At 43.1% G+C, this 18,408-nt stretch overlaps 2 protein-coding genes across 5 annotated transcripts in view; one reads left to right on the top strand and one right to left on the bottom strand.

Annotated features, from left to right (window-relative positions):
* Positions 1 to 11,946, top strand: part of MSH6 (mutS homolog 6) — a 37,498-nt gene extending 25,552 nt beyond the window's left edge. For both annotated transcript variants that reach the window (XM_069768646.1, XM_069768647.1), the window contains exons 7-10: positions 6,811 to 6,900; positions 8,307 to 8,461; positions 8,552 to 8,751; positions 11,779 to 11,946. In XM_069768646.1, coding sequence (XP_069624747.1) covers positions 6,811 to 6,900; positions 8,307 to 8,461; positions 8,552 to 8,751; positions 11,779 to 11,851 — 518 coding nt within the window. In that variant the 3' untranslated portion in view covers positions 11,852 to 11,946. The remainder of the gene's footprint in view (positions 1 to 6,810; positions 6,901 to 8,306; positions 8,462 to 8,551; positions 8,752 to 11,778) is intronic.
* FBXO11 (F-box protein 11) overlaps positions 11,913 to 18,408 on the bottom strand; it is a 108,435-nt gene continuing 101,939 nt past the window's right edge. For all 3 annotated transcript variants that reach the window (XR_011321906.1, XM_069768648.1, XM_069768649.1), the window contains 2 exons: positions 13,407 to 13,505; positions 11,913 to 13,319 (listed from right to left, as the gene is read on the bottom strand). Coding sequence is in view for 2 of the 3 variants with exons in the window: in XM_069768648.1 (XP_069624749.1) it covers positions 13,190 to 13,319; positions 13,407 to 13,505 (229 nt within the window). In the remaining variant the exon portion in view is untranslated. The remainder of the gene's footprint in view (positions 13,320 to 13,406; positions 13,506 to 18,408) is intronic.

An 18,408-nucleotide genomic window follows, 5' to 3' on the forward strand; every position in this document is an offset into this window, starting at 1 on the left:
CTCTGTTTGTCGTCTCGGAAGGTCGTCGGAAGGGGCTCCCCGCCTCTAGTCCACAATTGCTCAGTGGATTCGTTTGGCAGTTCTGGAGGCATACCGTGTTCAAAACAAACAGCCTCCCCTGGGGGTGAGGGCTCACTCTACCCGGGCTGTGGGAGCTTCCTGGGCAATTCGTCACCAAGCTCCCGCCTTGCAGGTTTGCATGGTCCTCCATCCACACCTTTGTGAAGTTCTACAAGGTGCACACTCCGGCTTCTTTTCCCCCTCACTGTCCCCTGTCCCGCCCTTGGGACTGTTTTGGACGTCCCATTGTTACCGTTGTCCCCCAATGAAACGAGAGAGAGGATTTTTGGTTCTTACCGTAAAATCTTTCTTGGAGCCTTCATTGGGGGACACAGCACCCTTTCTTTGTTGTACCGTATTGGCCAACGTGCCGTTGTTGTGGGTTGGTACATGGGTTGTTTGTTTTATACTTGTTTCTACTATAGCTTTTTGCACCAGCTGGGCTGCCTAGTGCCTGTCAGAGGGTGTATACTGCCAGGGAGGAGTTATCTTTCTTTCTTTGCATAGTGTCAGCCTTCTAGCGACAGCAGCATACACCCATGGTTACCTGTGTCCCCCAATGAAGGCTCCAAGAAAGATTTTATGGTAAGAACCAAAAATCCCTCTTTTTTTTTTTTTGGTGAATAATGCCAAAGTATGAGGACACTGCCCTATATGTGTAGATCCTTAAAATGGTTATTCCCAAAGTTTCATGATTTGAAAACAATAATAAAAATAATAATAAAAATATAAAAAAAAAAAAAAAAAAAAAACCTCCCAGGTTTGGCCAATTGACTTCTAAAATGTAAGAGTCCACTGATGAACGGAAAATAAGGTCCTACATGGACCCCTAGTGATCAGCTGTAGGTGAATTCTGGTGACAGGATTTTAAAATGGTTAGCTAAATCTAAAAGGGTTGTCTGGGCTTAAATGACATCTGCAGTGATTAACCCCTTCATGACCCAGCCTATTTTGACCTTAATGACCTGGCCGTTTTTTGCAATTCTGACCAGTGTCCCTTTATGAGGTAATAACTCAGGAACGCTTCAACGGATCCTAGCGGTTCTGAGATTGTTTTTTCGTGACATATTGGGCTTCATGTTAGTGGTAAATTTAGGTCAATAAATTCTGCGTTTATTTGTGATAAAAACGGAAATTTGGCGAAAATTTTGAAAATTTCGCAATTTTCACATTTTGAATTTTTATTCTGTTAAACCAGAGAGTTATGTGACACAAAATAGTTAATAAATAACATTTCCCACATGTCTACTTTACACCAGCACAATTTTGGAACCAAATTTTTTTTTGCTAGGAAGTTATAAGAGTTAAAATTTGACCAGCGATTTCTCATTTTTACAACGAAATTTACAAAACCATTTTTTTTAGGGACCACCTCACATTTGAAGTCAGTTTGAGGGGTCTATATGGCTGAAAATACCCAAAAGTGACACCATTCTAAAAAATGCACCCCTCAAGGTGCTCAAAACCACATTCAAGAAGTTTTTTAACCCTTCAGGTGCTTCACAGCAGCAGAAGCAACATGGAAGGAAAAAATGAACATTTAACTTTTTAGTCACAAAAATTATCTTAGCAACATTTTTTTTATTTTCCCAATGGTACAAGGAGAAACTGAACCACGAAAGTTGTTGTCCAATTTGTCCTGAGTACGCTGATACCTCACATGTGGGGGTAAACCACTGTTTGGGCGCACGGCAGGGCTTGGAAGGGAAGGAGCGCCATTTGACTTTTTGAATGAAAAATTGGCTCCACTCTTTAGCGGACACCATGTCACGTTTGGAGAGCCCCCGTGTGCCTAAAAATTGGAGCTCCCCCACACGTGACCCCATTTTGGAAACTAGACGCCCCAAGGAACTTATCTAGATGCATAGTGAGAACTTTGAACCCCCGGGGGCTTCACAAATTGATCCGTAAAAATGAAAAAGTACTTTTTTTCACTAAAAAATTCTTTTAGCCTCAATTTTTTTCATTTTCACATGGGCAACAGGATAAAATGGATCCTAAAATTTGTTGGGCAATTTCTCATGAGTACACCGATACCTCAGATGTGGGGGTAAACCACTGTTTGGGCACATGGTAAGGTTCGGAAGGGAAGGAGCGCCATTTGACTTTTTGAATTAAAAATTATCTCCATCGTTAGCGGACACCATGTCGTGTTTGGAGAGCCCCCGTGTGCCTAAACATTGGAGCTCCCCCACAAATGACCCCATTTTGGAAACTAGACCCCCCAAGGAACTTATCTAGATGCATATTGAGCACTTTAAACCCTCAGGTGCTTCACAAATTGATCTGTAAAAATGAAAAAGTACTTTTTTTTTCACAAAAAAATTATTTTCGCCTCAGTTTTTCATTTTCACATGGGCAATAGGATAAAATGAATCCTAAAATTTGTTGGGCAATTTCTCCCGAGTACGCCGATACCTCATATGTGGGGGTAAACCACTGTTTGGGCACACGGCAGAGCTCGGAAGGGAAGGCGCGCCATTTGACTTTTTGAATGGAAAATTAGCTCCAATTGTTAGCGGACACCATGTCGCGTTTAGAGAGCCCCTGTGTGCCTATGCATTGGAGCTCCCCCACAAGTGACCCCATTTTGGAAACTAGACCCCCCAAGGAACTTATCTAGATGCATATTGAGCACTTTAAACCCCCAGGTGCTTCACAGAAGTTTATAATGCAGAGCCATGAAAATAAAAAATTATTTTTCTTTCCTCAAAAATGATTTTTAGCCTGGAATTTCCTATTTTGCCAAGGGTAATAGGAGAAATTGGACCGCAAATGTTGTTGTCCAGTTTGTCCTGAGTACGCTGATACCCCATATGTGGGGGTAAACCACTGTTTGGGCGCACGGCAGGGCTCGGAAGGGAAGGCACGCCAATTGGCTTTTTAAATGGAAAATTAGCTCCAATCATTAGCGGACACCATGTCACGTTTGGAGAGCCCCTGTGTGCCTAAACATTGGAGATCCCCCACATATGACCCCATTTTGGAAACTAGACCCCCAAAGGAACTAATCTAGATGTGTGGTGAGGACTTTGAACTTCCAAGTGCTTCACAGAAGTTTATAACGCAGAGCCATGAAAATAAAATAAAAATTTTATTTTCTCTAAAATGATTTTTTAGCCTGCAATTTATTATTTTCCCAAGGGTAACAGGAGAAATTTGACCCCAAAAGTTGTTGTACAGTTTCTCCTGAGTACGCTGATACCCCATATGTGGGGGTAAACCACAGTTTGGGCACATGTCGGGGCTCGGAAGTCAAGTAGTGACATTTTGAAATGCAGACTTTGATGGAATGCTCTGCGGGCGTTACGTTGCGTTTGCAGAGCCCCTGATGTGGCTAAACAGTAGAAACCCCCCACAAGTGACCCCATTTTAGAAACTAGACCCCGAAAGGAACTTATCTAGATGTGAGGTGAGCACTTTGAACCCCCAAGTGCTTCACAGAAGTTTATAACACAGAGCAGTGAAAATAATAAATACGTTTTCTTTCCTCAAAAATAATTTTTTAGCCCAGAATTTTTTATTTTCCCAAGGGTTACAGGAGAAATTGGACCCCAAAAGATGTTGTCCAGTTTCTCCTGAGTACGCTGATACCCCATATGTGGGGGTAAACCACTGTTTGGGCACACGTCGGGGCTCAGAAGGGAAGTAGTGACTTTTGAAATGCAGACTTTGATGGAATGGTCTGCGGGCATCACGTTGCGTTTGCAGAGCCCCTGGTGTGCCTAAACAGTAGAAACCCCCCACAAGTGACCCCATTTTGGAAACTAGACCCCCCAAGGAACTTATCTAGATATGTGGTGAGCACTTTGAACCCCCAAGTGCTTCACAGACGTTTACAACGCAGAGCCGTGAAAATAAAAAATCATTTTTCTTTCCTCAAAAATGATGTTTTAGCAAGCAATTTTTTATTTTCTCAAGGGTAACAGGAGAAATTGGACCCCAGTAATTGTTGCCCAGTTTGTCCTGAGTACGCTGATACCCCATATGTGGGGGTAAACCACTGTTTGGGCACATGTCGGGGCTCGGAAGTCAAGTAGTGACGTTTTGAAATGCAGACTTTGATGGAATGGTCTGCGGGCGTCACGTTGCGTTTGCAGAGCCCCTGGTGTGCCTAAACAGTAGAAACCCCCCACAAGTGACCCCATTTTGGAAACTAGACCCCCCAAGGAACTTATCTAGATATGTGGTGAGCACTTTGAACCCCCAAGTGCTTCACAGACGTTTACAACGCAGAGCCGTGAAAATAAAAAATCATTTTTCTTTCCTCAAAAATGATGTTTTAGCAAGCAATTTTTTATTTTCTCAAGGGTAACAGGAGAAATTGGACCCCAGTAATTGTTGCCCAGTTTGTCCTGAGTACACTGATACCCCATATGTGGGGGTAAACCACTGTTTGGGCACACGTCGGGGCTCGGAAGGGAAGGAGCACCATTTGACTTTTTGAATAAAAGATTGGCTGGAATCAATGGTGGCGCCATGTTGCGTTTGGAGACCCCCTGATGTGCCTAAACAGTGGAAACCCCTCAATTCTAACGCCAACACACCCCTAACCCTTATCCCAACTGTAGCCGTAACCCTAACCACAACCCTAACCGCAACACACCCCTAACCACAACCCTAACCCCAACACACCCCTAACCCTAACCACAACCCTAATTCCAACCCAACCCTAACCCTAAGGCTATGTACCCACGTTGCGGATTCGTGTGAGATTTTTCCGCACCATTTTTGAAAAATCCGCGGGTAAAAGGCACTGCGTTTTACCTGCGGATTTACTGCGGATTTCACCTGCGGATTCCTATTGAGGAATAGGTGTAAAACGCTGCGGAATCCGCACAAAGAATTGACATGCTGCGGAAAATACAACGCAGCGTTTCCGTGCGGTATTTTCCGCACCATGGGCACAGCGGATTTGGTTTTCCATAGGTTTACATGGTACTGTAAACCTGATGGAACACTGCTGCGGATCCGCAGCGGCCAATCCGCTGCGGATCCGCAGCCAAATCCGCACCGTGTGCACATAGCCTAATTCTAAAAGTATGTGCACACGCTTCGGAAAACGCTGCGGATCCGCAGCAGTTTCCCATGAGTTTACATTTCAATGTAAACCTATGGGAAACAAAAATCGCTGTACACATGCTGCGGAAAAACTGCACGGAAACGCAGCGGTTTATATTCCGCAGCATGTCACTTCTTTCTGCGGATTCCACAGCGGTTTTACAACTGCTCCAATAGAAAATCGCAGTTGTAAAACCGCAGTGAAAGGCGCAGAAAAACCGCGGTAAATCTGCCATAAATCCGCAGCGGTTTAGCACTGCGGATTTATCAAATCCGCTGCGGAAAAATCCGCAGAGGACCAGAATACGTGTGCACATACCGAAACCCTAACCCTACCCCTAACCCTACCCCTAACCCTACCCCTAACCCTACCCCTAACCCTACCCCTAACCCTACCCCTACCCCTAACCCTAACCCTAACCCTAGTTCTAACTCCAACCTTAGTGAAAAAAAAAAAAAATTCTTTATTTTATTATTGTCCCTATCTATGGGGGACAAATGGGGGGGGGTCATTTACTGTTTTTTTATTTTGACCACTGTGATAGATTATATCACAGTGATCAAAATTCACATTGGAACGAATCTGCCGGCCGGCAGATTCGGCGGGCGCACTGCGCATGCGCCCGCCATTTTGGAACATGGCGGCGCTCGGGGAAGAAGACGGACGGACCCCGCCAGGATCGGTAAGTATAAGGGGGGGAGATCAGGGCACAGGGGGGGGAGATCAGGGCACGGGGGGGCGTCGGAGCACGGGGGGGGAGGGATCGGAGCATGGGGGAGAGTGATCGGTGTGCGGGCGGGTGGATCGGTGTGCAGGGGGGGTGGATCGGTGTGCAGGGGGGGTGGATCGGAGCACAGGGGGGATCGGAGTGCGGGGGGGTTTGATTGGAGCACGGGGGGGTGTGATTGGAGCACGGGGGGAGCGGACAGGAGGACGGGGGAGCGGAGCACAGGACGGAGGGGAGCGGAGCACAGATCGGGGGGCTGGGGGGGCGATCGGTGGGGTGGGGTGGGGGCACATTAGTATTTCCAGCCATGGCCGATGATATTGCAGCATCGGCCATGGCTGGATTGTAATATTTCACCATTTTTTTAGGTGAAATATTACAAATCGCTCTGATTGGCAGTTTCACTTTCAACAGCCAATCAGAGCGATCGTAGCCACGAGGGGGTGAAGCCACCCCCCCTGGGCTAAACTACCACTCCCCCTGTCCCTGCAGATCGGGTGAAATGGGAGTTAACCCTTTCACCCGATCTGCAGGGACGCGATCTTTCTGTGACACAGCATATGCGTCACAGGTCGGATTGGCACCGACTTTCATGACGCATACGCTGTGTCACAGGTCGGGAAGGGGTTAATGTGACTGCAGCCTGACCAATGGTGACAGTGTGCAATGCACATAGTGTCCCGATTCCCCATGTGGGGCGGTAACGTTGCCCGTATGTTTGCAGTTGTGCACTAGACCCATCCGGCTTCTCTGACGTGTGAAAGTCGCATACATGCGGTCACTTGGCTGCTCCCCTGCACGGGGAATAGATTGAAATCACACAACCCCCTTACGAACAACTCTGTAAATCTAGAGATCAAAGAATTTTTTTGCCTGAAAAAAGAAGAGATTCAGATGTCATAAGTGTTGGGGCACGCATTTCACATCACTATTTATTGATATGTGTTATAACATCTTGTAGGTGAAAGCACTTTTTTCGTGGAATTGAGTGAAACATCAAGTATTCTCCAGCATGCGACCGAGCATTCCCTGGTGCTCCTGGATGAACTCGGTAAGTTATAGGCAGGTTAAGACTTCGTTCCCAACAAGTTTTACTACTTTGCTCTTTATAAAGCACATTACACGATTCTTTCTTCTTTTTAAATATCACACAAGGATGTTTCAATGGCGATGCAAAAGTTTCCAGCGTGTTTAACCCAAGGTGCACGTTGCTTCCAAGAATTAGCTACTTGCATCCTGGCCTCTCGAGAATAAGAGGGAAACAAGCGTTTTCACACTTGTATGACATTTCAGGGGTCTTTACCCTTTAATCAAGCTCACACCATAACCTTGGTCCAGCTGAAATACAGATCACCAATTGCGACTGCATCTAATACGTAACACAGTATAAACCTGGCAACAGCCTGATACAATTAAGTCATTCCATTCGCCCATAAGCACGCCCGTGATGTAATTGCAGGGCGCCAGTGGGTTACCAGTGACAGGTGAGGGTCTGCTAATGGCCACCGTGCTTGTCGTGACTATTAAAAGCAGCATTTATCTGGCGTTCATAGATCATAATTTTCACTATGCATAGCGATGCTGTTGCATTACAATGTAACAATATGTAGCACAGGTGCTCAGATAATCGCACCCCTAAGGTGACTAAAATACAGTGCAAAAAGGTGTTTGGGTTTTTTTTTTTTGTTTTTTTTTTAATACAAGTTCAAATTGCCCCATTAAAATTAAAACAAAAAAATAAATATTTAGTATTGCGGTCTTTGTGAAAGTCCGATCTATGAAAATATAATGTAAATTAATCCAGTTGGTAAACGGATAAGGGGAAGAAAGAAAAAAAAAAAAAAAAAGAATTGCAGGTTTTTGGCTGCTACAACATTGCAATAAGAGACAATGAAAACATCGAATCTTCCCCAAATTGGTATCAATAAAAACATCCGCTCAGGGTGGAAAATAAGCCCTCACACAGTACAGATCCCGAAATCTGAAAGTGGTACGGGGTTTGGAAAATGGTGACACAACTTTGTTTTTTGTTATACAAGTTTCCAATTTATTTTTTTTTCACTACCTATAAAAAAAAATAAACTACATGTTTGGTATCTGCTGAATTGTATTGCCAGGTCAGTTTCACCACATAGTGAACATGGTAAATAAATTGTGAAATTGCACTTTGTTTTCCCAATGCACTGTATAAGAAGCGATGAGTATCTTTAATGTCTGTATTTCACATAATCTTGTAGCAATTTCCAATGTTTCTTAAATATCCGTGCGTGTGGAAGTGAACAAAAACCTCTTCTCCCCACTGTACACTTCAGTGTAGTCCATTTTGCAGGGGTCTGTCTTCGTTCCGGTCACTGGCCTTATGGAGTGACCCCCTAGCTAGCTTTGAAAGTTGAATTGTGTAGAATTGGAGACTACTGATGGCCGTTTCCATGCTGATGGTATCGCTGTGTTTTGCAGGCAGGGGCACGGCTACATTTGATGGGACAGCTATAGCCAGTGCTGTTGTTAAGGAGCTCTCGGAAAGGATTAAGTGCCGCACTTTGTTTTCTACACACTATCATTCGTTAGTGGAGGATTACTCTCATACTGCGGCCGTACGCCTGGGGCATATGGTAAGTTACCACTTTTGATGGGATGGAGGGGGTATATAATGTATAATCTCACTTTTTTTTGTACTAATAGTATATATCTCTCTTCATCAGGCTTGTATGGTTGAAAATGAATGTGAGGATCCGAGCCAGGAAACTATCACTTTCCTTTATAAATTTATCAAGGGAGCTTGCCCTAAAAGCTATGGATTCAATGCAGCAAGACTCGCCAACATCCCTGATGAGATTATTCAGACGGGTCATAAGAAGGCGCGAGAGTTTGAAAGTATAATACTGTCCGTGAAGATATTCAGGTGGGATTACCCTAATTTTCAAACTTCATACTTTTTTTCCTTTAGATAGGAGAAAAAAGTTGTTTTTTTTCCCTAAAGGGTCACCTGGCCCCAGGATAGAGAACTTGATTAGTGGGGATCTGTGTAATGGGACCACTAGCAAGCTTTTACCCTTTGTAGAATGGATCTGCTGCTACATTCCTTTCTTATGGGCTTCCGAGCGGCTGGGCTGTTCTGGAAAAGGGTCAAAAGTTCCTCTATTTGCTGAACGGTGTTTACCAGTGCTGAGATACTTACTTGTCATTAAGTTTGTTATCCAGTAGGAAGGTGATAACTTGTTTCCACTGGACAAGTTTCACAAAAACCGCAGTACAGACAAGTGCTAGCACTTTTATCCAGCATGCTTCCCCATCACAATGCCGTCACATGTATACATATCTGCTTTGTTCTAGTCATTACAATACAACATCATACCTGCTGGGTCGTATGTACTGGGACAAATCCTTCTATAAAAGGACACAAGATCTTTTCATTGTCAGTTACACTTTCTCTTCAGTGTCCTGTTGCTGAAATAAGCTCCCAGATATACGTCAACATGAGGTTAAGGGTATGTGCACACGATGTGGATTCGCAGTTTTCCTTGAGTTTACAGTTCCATGTAAACGTATGGCAAACAAAATCCGCAGTGCACATGCTGCGGAAATGCTATTTATTTTCCGCAGCATGTCAAGTCTTTGTGCGGATTCTGCAGTATTTTACACCTACTCTATAATTGGAATCTGCAGGTGTAAAAACGCATGTTAAAATGCAGGGTGTTTTACCTGCGGATTTTTTAGAACTTGCGTGAATAATCCGCAACATGTGCAAATACCTTAAAGGGAATTTTTCACCCCCTGGATGCTTTTAAGCAATTACTATGGGCATACAGGTAATATAATGCTTAAAAGTCTTTAACTATATTATCCTACTGCTCCCATGCAGGCCACACTGCCCTGTGACGGTCAGTTATAATCCTGCACTCGTGCTATTATCCGATCCTTATCAGCACTTCTATGAGCAGTGTCGTCAACCTTCCTTTATGCAGGCAAGTTACTGCTGCGGCACAGCGAATGGAGTCTTGCTGTTGCCGCCATTGGCATCACATTTGTCTTTTCTGTAGTTAGGATGGAATCCATTTCAAAATGTTGAAGTGAACACATTAAATCTGTCCAACTTGGGCTGCATTTCAGGTATAAACGTTGTATCCCCTACAGTCACTTCCTGAGCAGAGACCTCTTTTTGGAAAAGGCTGATAAATTATTTCTAATATTCCATACCAAGTAAAAAGCAGCAATGTAAGCAGTACGGTAAACTGCAAAATACAATCCTCATGTAAAAGGTTAATGGAATGGTATGCTGTTGATGTGACTTAAAGAACATTCTGAACTTTAAGATTTTATCCCAATATGTAGTAGGCTTAATATTAGGAAATGTCTGCAATTAGAAATGTAGTGGTTTGTCTGATTCACAGTCTTTACTCTTCCTGCAATCGCTGTCCTGCTTTAAGAGGACGACACATCCTACAGTCATCATGCTCCTGCTCAGAGGTGTTTCTCTGCCCGCTGGTCATTGGTGCTCTACCCTCAGCGGGGCAAATAGAAGTGCAGGAGAATAATGGGGATGTAAGATGCGTCATCCACATGGAGGATGGTGATAAGGAAAGCTGTTATTGCATAGGTGACTAGGGACACAGTGTAACAGAGGGCTGGAAAGGAGCTGGCTGTACCTGATGGGGGGGGAAATCAGGAGCCAGGTTCCTTTAAATACTGGTAGTGGAAATGCAAACATAGCAGCCCTTAAAGGTGAAGCTGACACGGTTCAGTACTCCAGCATAGCCACTCTACATTATAGATAGCTGGTGGACATAACCGCTTAAACAAACAGTGTCTGAACAACTAAGGAATGATCTTTTTTGGATTTGCAAAAAAGCTTTTTTTCCTTAACTTAAACTACTAATCCTGCAATTGTTTCTTCTAGCTCACTTATAAACAATGTCTACACATAGCCTAGTCTAAGCGGCTTACCAAAAGCAGGTTTTGGTGCACTGTCATTCAGCTTCATTAGGTTTTGGCACCAAAAACTCAGTAAAACCTGATGTGTTTTTGCGCCACCCCATGGCTTTCAGTAGGTGAAAAGTGCTGCATTCTGCAAAAAACAAGCTTTGACAATTCTTTGGAAAGAAAACCTAAAGAGCTTGTTTTTTTTTTTCAAAATGCAGCATGTCCCTTTTCAGCACTTTTCACCCATTGAAAGCCATGGGTAGCACAAAAATGCAGGGACCAGGTTTTGGTGCCAAAACCTGATTGTTTAGTGCTTGTGATTCTACTTTAAAATCAGCATGCACGAGAGAAAAGCTCAGCCAAACCTGCTTTATGGAAGCAGCTTAAACGTTGCATAAAAGTTAGCCTTAGGCTGTGTTGCATTTTTACATTCCTAGCTATGTTCACACCTTCATGCACACTTTCAGCTGGTTCACGGTACCAGTAACGTCTGAAACTTCATGCACACACTTTCTTTCTTGACAGTGTGCATTAAGTCTGTCTTTACTGGTACTGTGAAACACAGCTGAAAATTCACACAAAAAAAGCTGCAAAAACATGTGAACATGACCCTATTCCTCTCAGGAAGCATTGACAGCAGTTTCCTTCAGAGGCAGGATTACAATGACCCTACTCTTATCACCCCTGCATATGATGTATGGGACACTAGTAAAAAGAAACCTTAAGAATCAGGTAAAATAGCAACCTCACAAACGGATATGGGGGGGAAAAAAGCTGGCAATTTCAACAAAAACTGGAACAAAACAAATCAGACATTGGTTTTAAAGACAGTACTATTCGCTGGTGATTTTTTTTTTTGTACACCAAAATGGTCCACAAAAATAAAACTTTAATGTGACTAGTAATTGGTTAACATTTATTTGATGCCATGACAAATGTAAAGTCCTGTTGTAAAACCTGCACCGTGTAATAATGGCCACCATATAATGACCTTGGTTTCTTCTTGCAGGGAGCTGCACGGTTTAATGGAAAGGGACACATTGGATAGCCAAGCGATCAGCAAACTCCTGGCGATGGTGTAATAACTTGTAGAAAGTACAATGGTGATTTTTGGTGTTTATTCACAAGGCTGGTTTTCACACATTATGATCTAATAAACTTTATTTTTTAAAAATGACCGTATTTCCATTTTTCTTTCCTAGGAAATTAAACCCCCTTTTTTTTTTTATTCATACCTACCCTCTACATAATGGTTATTGAATACTCCACAATATATTAAGTCTAGATGTTATGGTACATGCATACACTTTCAGGCTGTTTTGATTACCCACTGTCACCAATACATATAAATGGGGAGAGGAACAAAAAAAAATTGTAAAATTTAAAACAAAAGCTATGAAACTTTATATATGCTCGTCTCAGCTTCATGAAGCAGGAAATCTCTCAATTTCCAGCAGTGTACAAGTTCCAGGCTGTTCAAACAAAAAATGAACAGTAACGTACAGGAGCACTCGGAAGAGACTACAGTAAACTTTAAACCAAAGTCAACACCCGCCACTTCCCGGGGAAGGATTAATCGAAGCCTAAGACGTGGCGCTTCAGACTCCTCGCCCAACTTGTCCTCTTCGGGGGAGAGGGAGATTATGAACATGGAAACTGTCGCGGGGAAGGTACGAGAGGAAAGGAGACAACATTCTAACTTTTCCAAAAGGATACCAGAAAAATTGCTGGATTAAGATTAGTGTTTTCCTCTTTCATAGAAAGAACATAGATACTGGGACATGAGTACAGTTTACAGCAATGCTATGGTGGGCTAACAGAAACAGGACACTTTTCAAGTACAATAAATTTTTGCTTGAAATTAAAAATAAAAAAAAAACTACATGAGATTAAAGCATTAAAATATCTCAAATCTGAATACGTGTTAAAAAAAAAAAGTTCCCAAAAGAAATGCAGAAGTGCTAGCTCACATTTTACCATGTTACAAAAAGCAATTGGTACCCATGTCCGTGTGTACGGCGGCAACAACGACTGCTGCCTGTCTACAGATTAGGACTACTGCACATTAGGCTTGCCCCTGCCCGCATGAGTTAAAAACACCCACAGGAGACGGCCTCTATACAAAACAGTAGCTTCTTTTCTCTTCACTTCTGTCCTTCTGAAACATCTTTGAGTAATGCTTAAAAAAAAGAAAAAAAAAAATGCCCAATTCTTCCTTAGATCCTGAGTCAACAGATCGCCTCGTCCAGCTCAACTTCCTTTTTTGGCAGGTTGAAATTTCATCACATTAATTGTTTTCCAGAAATGGGCACGGGTTTTGTTTTTTTTTCTTCATTTAGCTTTTAATTTTTCCCAACATAAAAAAACCAAAACTTTTAAACAGTTCTTTTTAGAATGGCAGGACTTCCCCCGTCTTAAGTTCAGTTGTGTTGCAAAGTATTAGATTCTATAGGAGGAGCAGAGTCATATAATGTATCTGTGTCGTGTGTGGGCTCCCCGGCTAATGTGCAAGGATTAGACAGCGTTCCGGCACCACAGTCACAGAAGAACCTGGAACAGGAAAAAAAAAAAACGGTATTAATGAAATGGCAGGACGCCGGAAACTAACCAGCGATGGTGGGGGCGATGCACACTTACCTATCGTGTCTAATAAACTCTACATCATGGCCTTGGTGACATTTCTTAATGCAGTTCACACAGATGGCGTTGCGGTCTGTGGTGTTACAGGTGTGACATCTAAGGATGAAGAAAAGTTTAAGATGGGTTATCTTCATACGCCCTCAGGATTTCAGGTGCTTCCTTACATCGAATGCAAAACCAGAATTGCAAAGAACGCTTTACTAAAGAGATTATTCTTAAAGGGGTTAGAAAAACATGGCTTTTCTTACACCAGTTTGTGGCACTGCTGCAAAACCAGACAACTTGTGTGTGGCACTAGAAGAAAGCAGCCAGGTTTTTCTAATTTCTGTGGATAAGTGGTTAGTACGGTCTGCCAATAACCTAACCATGGGAGTATCTCACTGCTGAGACCCGTTTGTAGCCTCGGTGCTGCCAGGGAATCAATGGGCTGTAATATATAGTACTGGGTCCTCGAAAGTGTAGCAAAAATGAATTAACACTAGGCTGGGCTCAAGATAAGTGAAAGATATTATATTACGCTGTATAGAATCAGATTGTAGACATTAAATTAGGTAGAGTACAAAACTCAAAGCTTTTTACAATGTTGTGACAACTGGTTTGGGGCATCTTTAGAAAGCGGTTATCCAGGATTTGCATGAAAGTCTGTAAGTAGTCACTATGAGAAAGCAGACGCTGCGAGGGTTCACAAGTCGCCAGTCCTGCAATGTCAAATACAATTTGCATATTCCAGGCTGGTTCCGATGTCTGTGATAATTGGTATTATCTGATCACAAGGTGCGGGCTATCTGAGCATCTCCTGACTCAAGTGTGACAATGTCGGAAACAAATTACCATATATACTTGAGTATGAGCTGAGGCACCTAATTTTGCCACAAAATACTGGGTAAGCTTATTGACTAGTATAAGCTGGGTAGGCATGGTTTCCCCCCCCCCCCCCCCCCCAAAAAAAAAAAAATATAAAAAAAAAATCGCTGTCCTGGTATGCATGGCTCACGCTCCCATCCTTGTATGCATGCTTCCTATTACCCAAAAAAAAAAACAATCTTACTCACCCCTCCAGTGTGCCCTCGCAGCATCTCATTGGTGCCGGCTTCCAGTTGCTGTTCCTGTGCTGAGCGAGCACGTGGCACCACTCATTAAGGGAACGTATATTCCCTCTACGCCTATGGGAGTGGAAATGCATGCATATTAATTACCTTAATGAGCGGTGCCACGTGATCGCTCAGCACTGGAAGCCGGCATCATCGAGATGTTGCGAGGGCACGCTGGAAGGTGAGTATGTTGTCTTCTGGAAGCCAGCAGCTGCGGGTGTCATTGTGTGCGCCGTAAGTGAAATGAATATTAAATTTCTCTTTAGCAGCGGCACAGACTTTAGCCACAGCCGGCAGCTCCGGCCTCTGTGACCCAACACTCCCCCTTCCCCGACTGCTTTCTGGGACAAGGACTCTTATATAAGCCGGGGGGGGGGGGGTAAATCACAGTGCAGATCTGCAGCCTTTCTGGGCGGAAAAATCTGCGAATCCGCATCGTGTGCACATAGCCTTATTCTGCCATGTGACACTTTCAGCCAGTTTTGTGGATGCTAGTGTCCCGCAATAGCTCTTCCTTTCCAGGCACTGTGCAATCAGACTGGCAGCCCCAGGTAAGTTCACTTTAGGGGCCAGGTCACTACTGATAGTTTCATGGTAGCCTGCACCTTGGAAGGAATCTGTCACCAGGTTTTCACCAGCTAATTAAGAGCAGAATGATGTACCTGATACCAGCTATGTGTCACTTACTTGGCTGCTGTTTTGTCAGCAGATCACTAGAAGACTACAAAACCTGCCGCCATATAGTCCTCAATACTCATGATATCTGTATCCCCACCCATACCACTGATGGTCAGCTTTCTGCCTATGCACAGTGGTGGGGGATGGGCTTACAAGCCTCAGAATTCCAAGCTCTGCTAGATCTGCAGCAGAAAGTGATTTTATTGAAACACCCAGTAAAATAAGTGACACATTGCTGTAATCAGGGTCTCTGCCTCTATCATGTTGCCCTCAGATGGTTTTTGCTACCCCATGTGAGATTGCTTCCAGCCATCATCAGAAAAAATGACCTACTCTTTAAAAAAAAAAAAAAAATTGTGTTGCATATTTTTTCCTCATATTTTGGGCTTTGAAAAATGTAAGATTACTAATTTTGTTTTTTAACCCCTTAATGATCGGAGTTTTCGGTTTTGCGTTTTCTTTTTTCACTCCCCTCCTTCCCAGAGACATACATTTTGTATTGTTCCATCAATATGGCCATGTGAGGACTTATTTTTTGCAGCACAAATTGTACTTTTGAATGACACCATTGGTTTTACCATATAGTGTACTAGAAAATGGGAAAAAAATTCCAAGTGCGGTGAAATTGCAAAAAAAAGTGCAATCCCAAACTTGTTTTTGGTTTGGCTTTTTTACTAGGTTCACTAAATGCTAAAACTGACCTGCCATTGTGATTCTCCAGGCCAGTATGAGTTCATAGATAAAGACCCTAGAGATGTTTGGTGTCTAAGTTGTGAAAAAAAATGTTCCAAACTTTGTGCAATTTTTTTTTATTTTTAAGAAATGTTCCGTTACCTGTAGCGTCTCCATTTTTCGTGATCTGGGGTCAAGTGAGGGCTTATTTTTTGCATGCCGAGCTGACGTTTTTAATTATACTATTTTGGTGCAGATACGCTCTTTTGATTGCCCGTGGGCTGTGCTATATGCTACGTGGGCTGTGCTATATGCGATCATGAATCGTGGTATGTGTTAAGGGGGGGCCCACTGAGACTCTTTCGCCCTGGGGCCAGCCCTGTCTATGAGTACTGGACTCCTCATTGTTATTTCAGGAAAAGTTTTCAGCAAGGCTCCACAGTATCAGAGGCAGGATTACAATGACAGGTAACCCCTCTATATACAGCTGATATCTATAGGATGTCACACCTGACTCTGCTCCCCCTCCCATAATAGATCTTTTATATTGAAGCATCTAATGAGCGTGTTGATAAGGTCCAAGTTGCTAATGTTCAAGTGAATTTCTAGAAATTACATGGTTATAGAAGTCTTGCAGTTTTTACGCTGGCCACTGACTTTAGACTATTTTTTTTTTTACACTCCTATATCACAATCTGTATTAACAATAATGATTTAATACACAATTTTCTGACTATAGCTCGCTTTTAAAGCCACCTATGAAATCCAGTCACTAAAAAAAGGGTAAGACTTTAAAGGCAACCACAAGGTTTTTATATCCTTCCCATATAATCCAATGAATAAGGGACTATTCACTGAAAGGACATCAAATCCAGAAATAGCAGGGGGGAGGGAAAAAAACAAAAACTGGCAATACCTGGAGTCAAATGGGCCAATTCAATAAGACGGCGCAGAGCACACTTGCTGGAGTACCAGGCACCAAATTTATTAAGAGGTACACGCCACTCAATGAATTTGGCGCCTCTTGAGTCACAATTGAAAATCTTGAAATAATACTCCACTCAGTGACTGGAGTAGCTTTTCTGCCTTGGAAAATGCTGCATGAATGTGATGTGACTGGGCCTCATCCCTTCCCAGCACTACCCATTTCAGAGTTGAAAACGGCAAAAAGTTGCAAAATGTACGCGTGACACCCACTTACGCAAATAAGGTGCATCTTTTCAAAGATTTTACACCAGTTTTCTGGGTAACATCACGCCTCGCTGAGTTACATGCAGTGCTCCTCTGGGAATAATGCAAATAGCCTCTACAGAAAGAAAGGACTTGAACCCTGGCAAAGCCTATTGGGGTAGCAAACCTAAAAGTCAATATCCACACTTTAAAAAAGGCCTTGCCGCATGACTGGGGATAAAAAGACTACATTTGCAGCCTTGTGTTTCAGGGAATTTGCCCCCTCATCAGTGCAAAGCAGGAGATCCAGTTTAGCTAGGTGAGGCCTACGACAAGCAGTCAAAAGAGGAACGTTTCTTTGTGGAGAGTTCCAAGACCGCGTCAGACACCTCTCACCTGGCCAAAGTCAGTCCTCTTGCTTTGCACTGATGAGGAGCAAACACCCCAAACAGGCATGCAAATGGATTGTCTGGTTTGGCTTCTTATCCCAAAGCTTTTGCTAAGGCGTGTTAAAGGGTTGATATCGACTCAAAATTACTACCCCCAATAAGTGACCTAAAAGTTCAAGTCCTCTTCCTCGGTAGAGAGGCTATTTGCACATCAAAACCTGGTCACAATACTAATCTACTGCAGGATGCAGCAGGCCCCCCTTGATAAAAGGCAGAGGCGACGCCTTTATGCAGGTCGAGAGTTTGTGTATTTTTGAAAAAATATGAACCAATTCCTAATGAGTTTTTTTTTTCTTCATATTTGCAGGATGTGGCCAGGTCCTGTAGTGTTGGTGGACAGAATTGAGACATCTTTTCTTGCGGGGTGCACTCAGTTCTCAGAAGTTCAGCTGATTTAATAGTATGGGTGTCACAGATAGGCTTTACACAGGCATGGTGCACTACACGTGCGAGTGTCGCCTTATACATGTGCATTTACAATACTAAGCAACCAACTGTCATGGATGACGGTGGTTGGTCAGCAGTATTTTGCACCTGTGCTGCCTGCACTTTTTATCATGGGATCCTGCTACATCCTGCAGTACATTAGTATTGTGACCAGGTGTTATTAAGCATGGCTGACTTTTTTCTGTGATTATTTGGGCTCCACTAGGGGGTTATGGTGTGGGGGAAAAAAAAAATGTTAAAGTCCTGTAGGCAGCTATCATTTTTGTGTTCTTTAAAAATAAAAAATAATGTCCATATGAGCACAGATATGGTCCGGTATTACAAGCTGCTGTAATGGGACGCTGCTACCTTTACGCAGTAGATAAAGTACATTATCCTTACATAGAAGAATATTCTACTTTCAAGAACCATGTGATTGAGAAAAGGGAGTATCCGCCCTGCATGGTGAGCAGCTTCTCTGGCAAGAAATATAGAAGACGTAGCACAGAATTC

This window comes from Ranitomeya imitator, chromosome 5, assembly GCF_032444005.1.
Source record: "Ranitomeya imitator isolate aRanImi1 chromosome 5, aRanImi1.pri, whole genome shotgun sequence".
NCBI classification, from domain to species: Eukaryota; Metazoa; Chordata; class Amphibia; order Anura; family Dendrobatidae; genus Ranitomeya; species Ranitomeya imitator.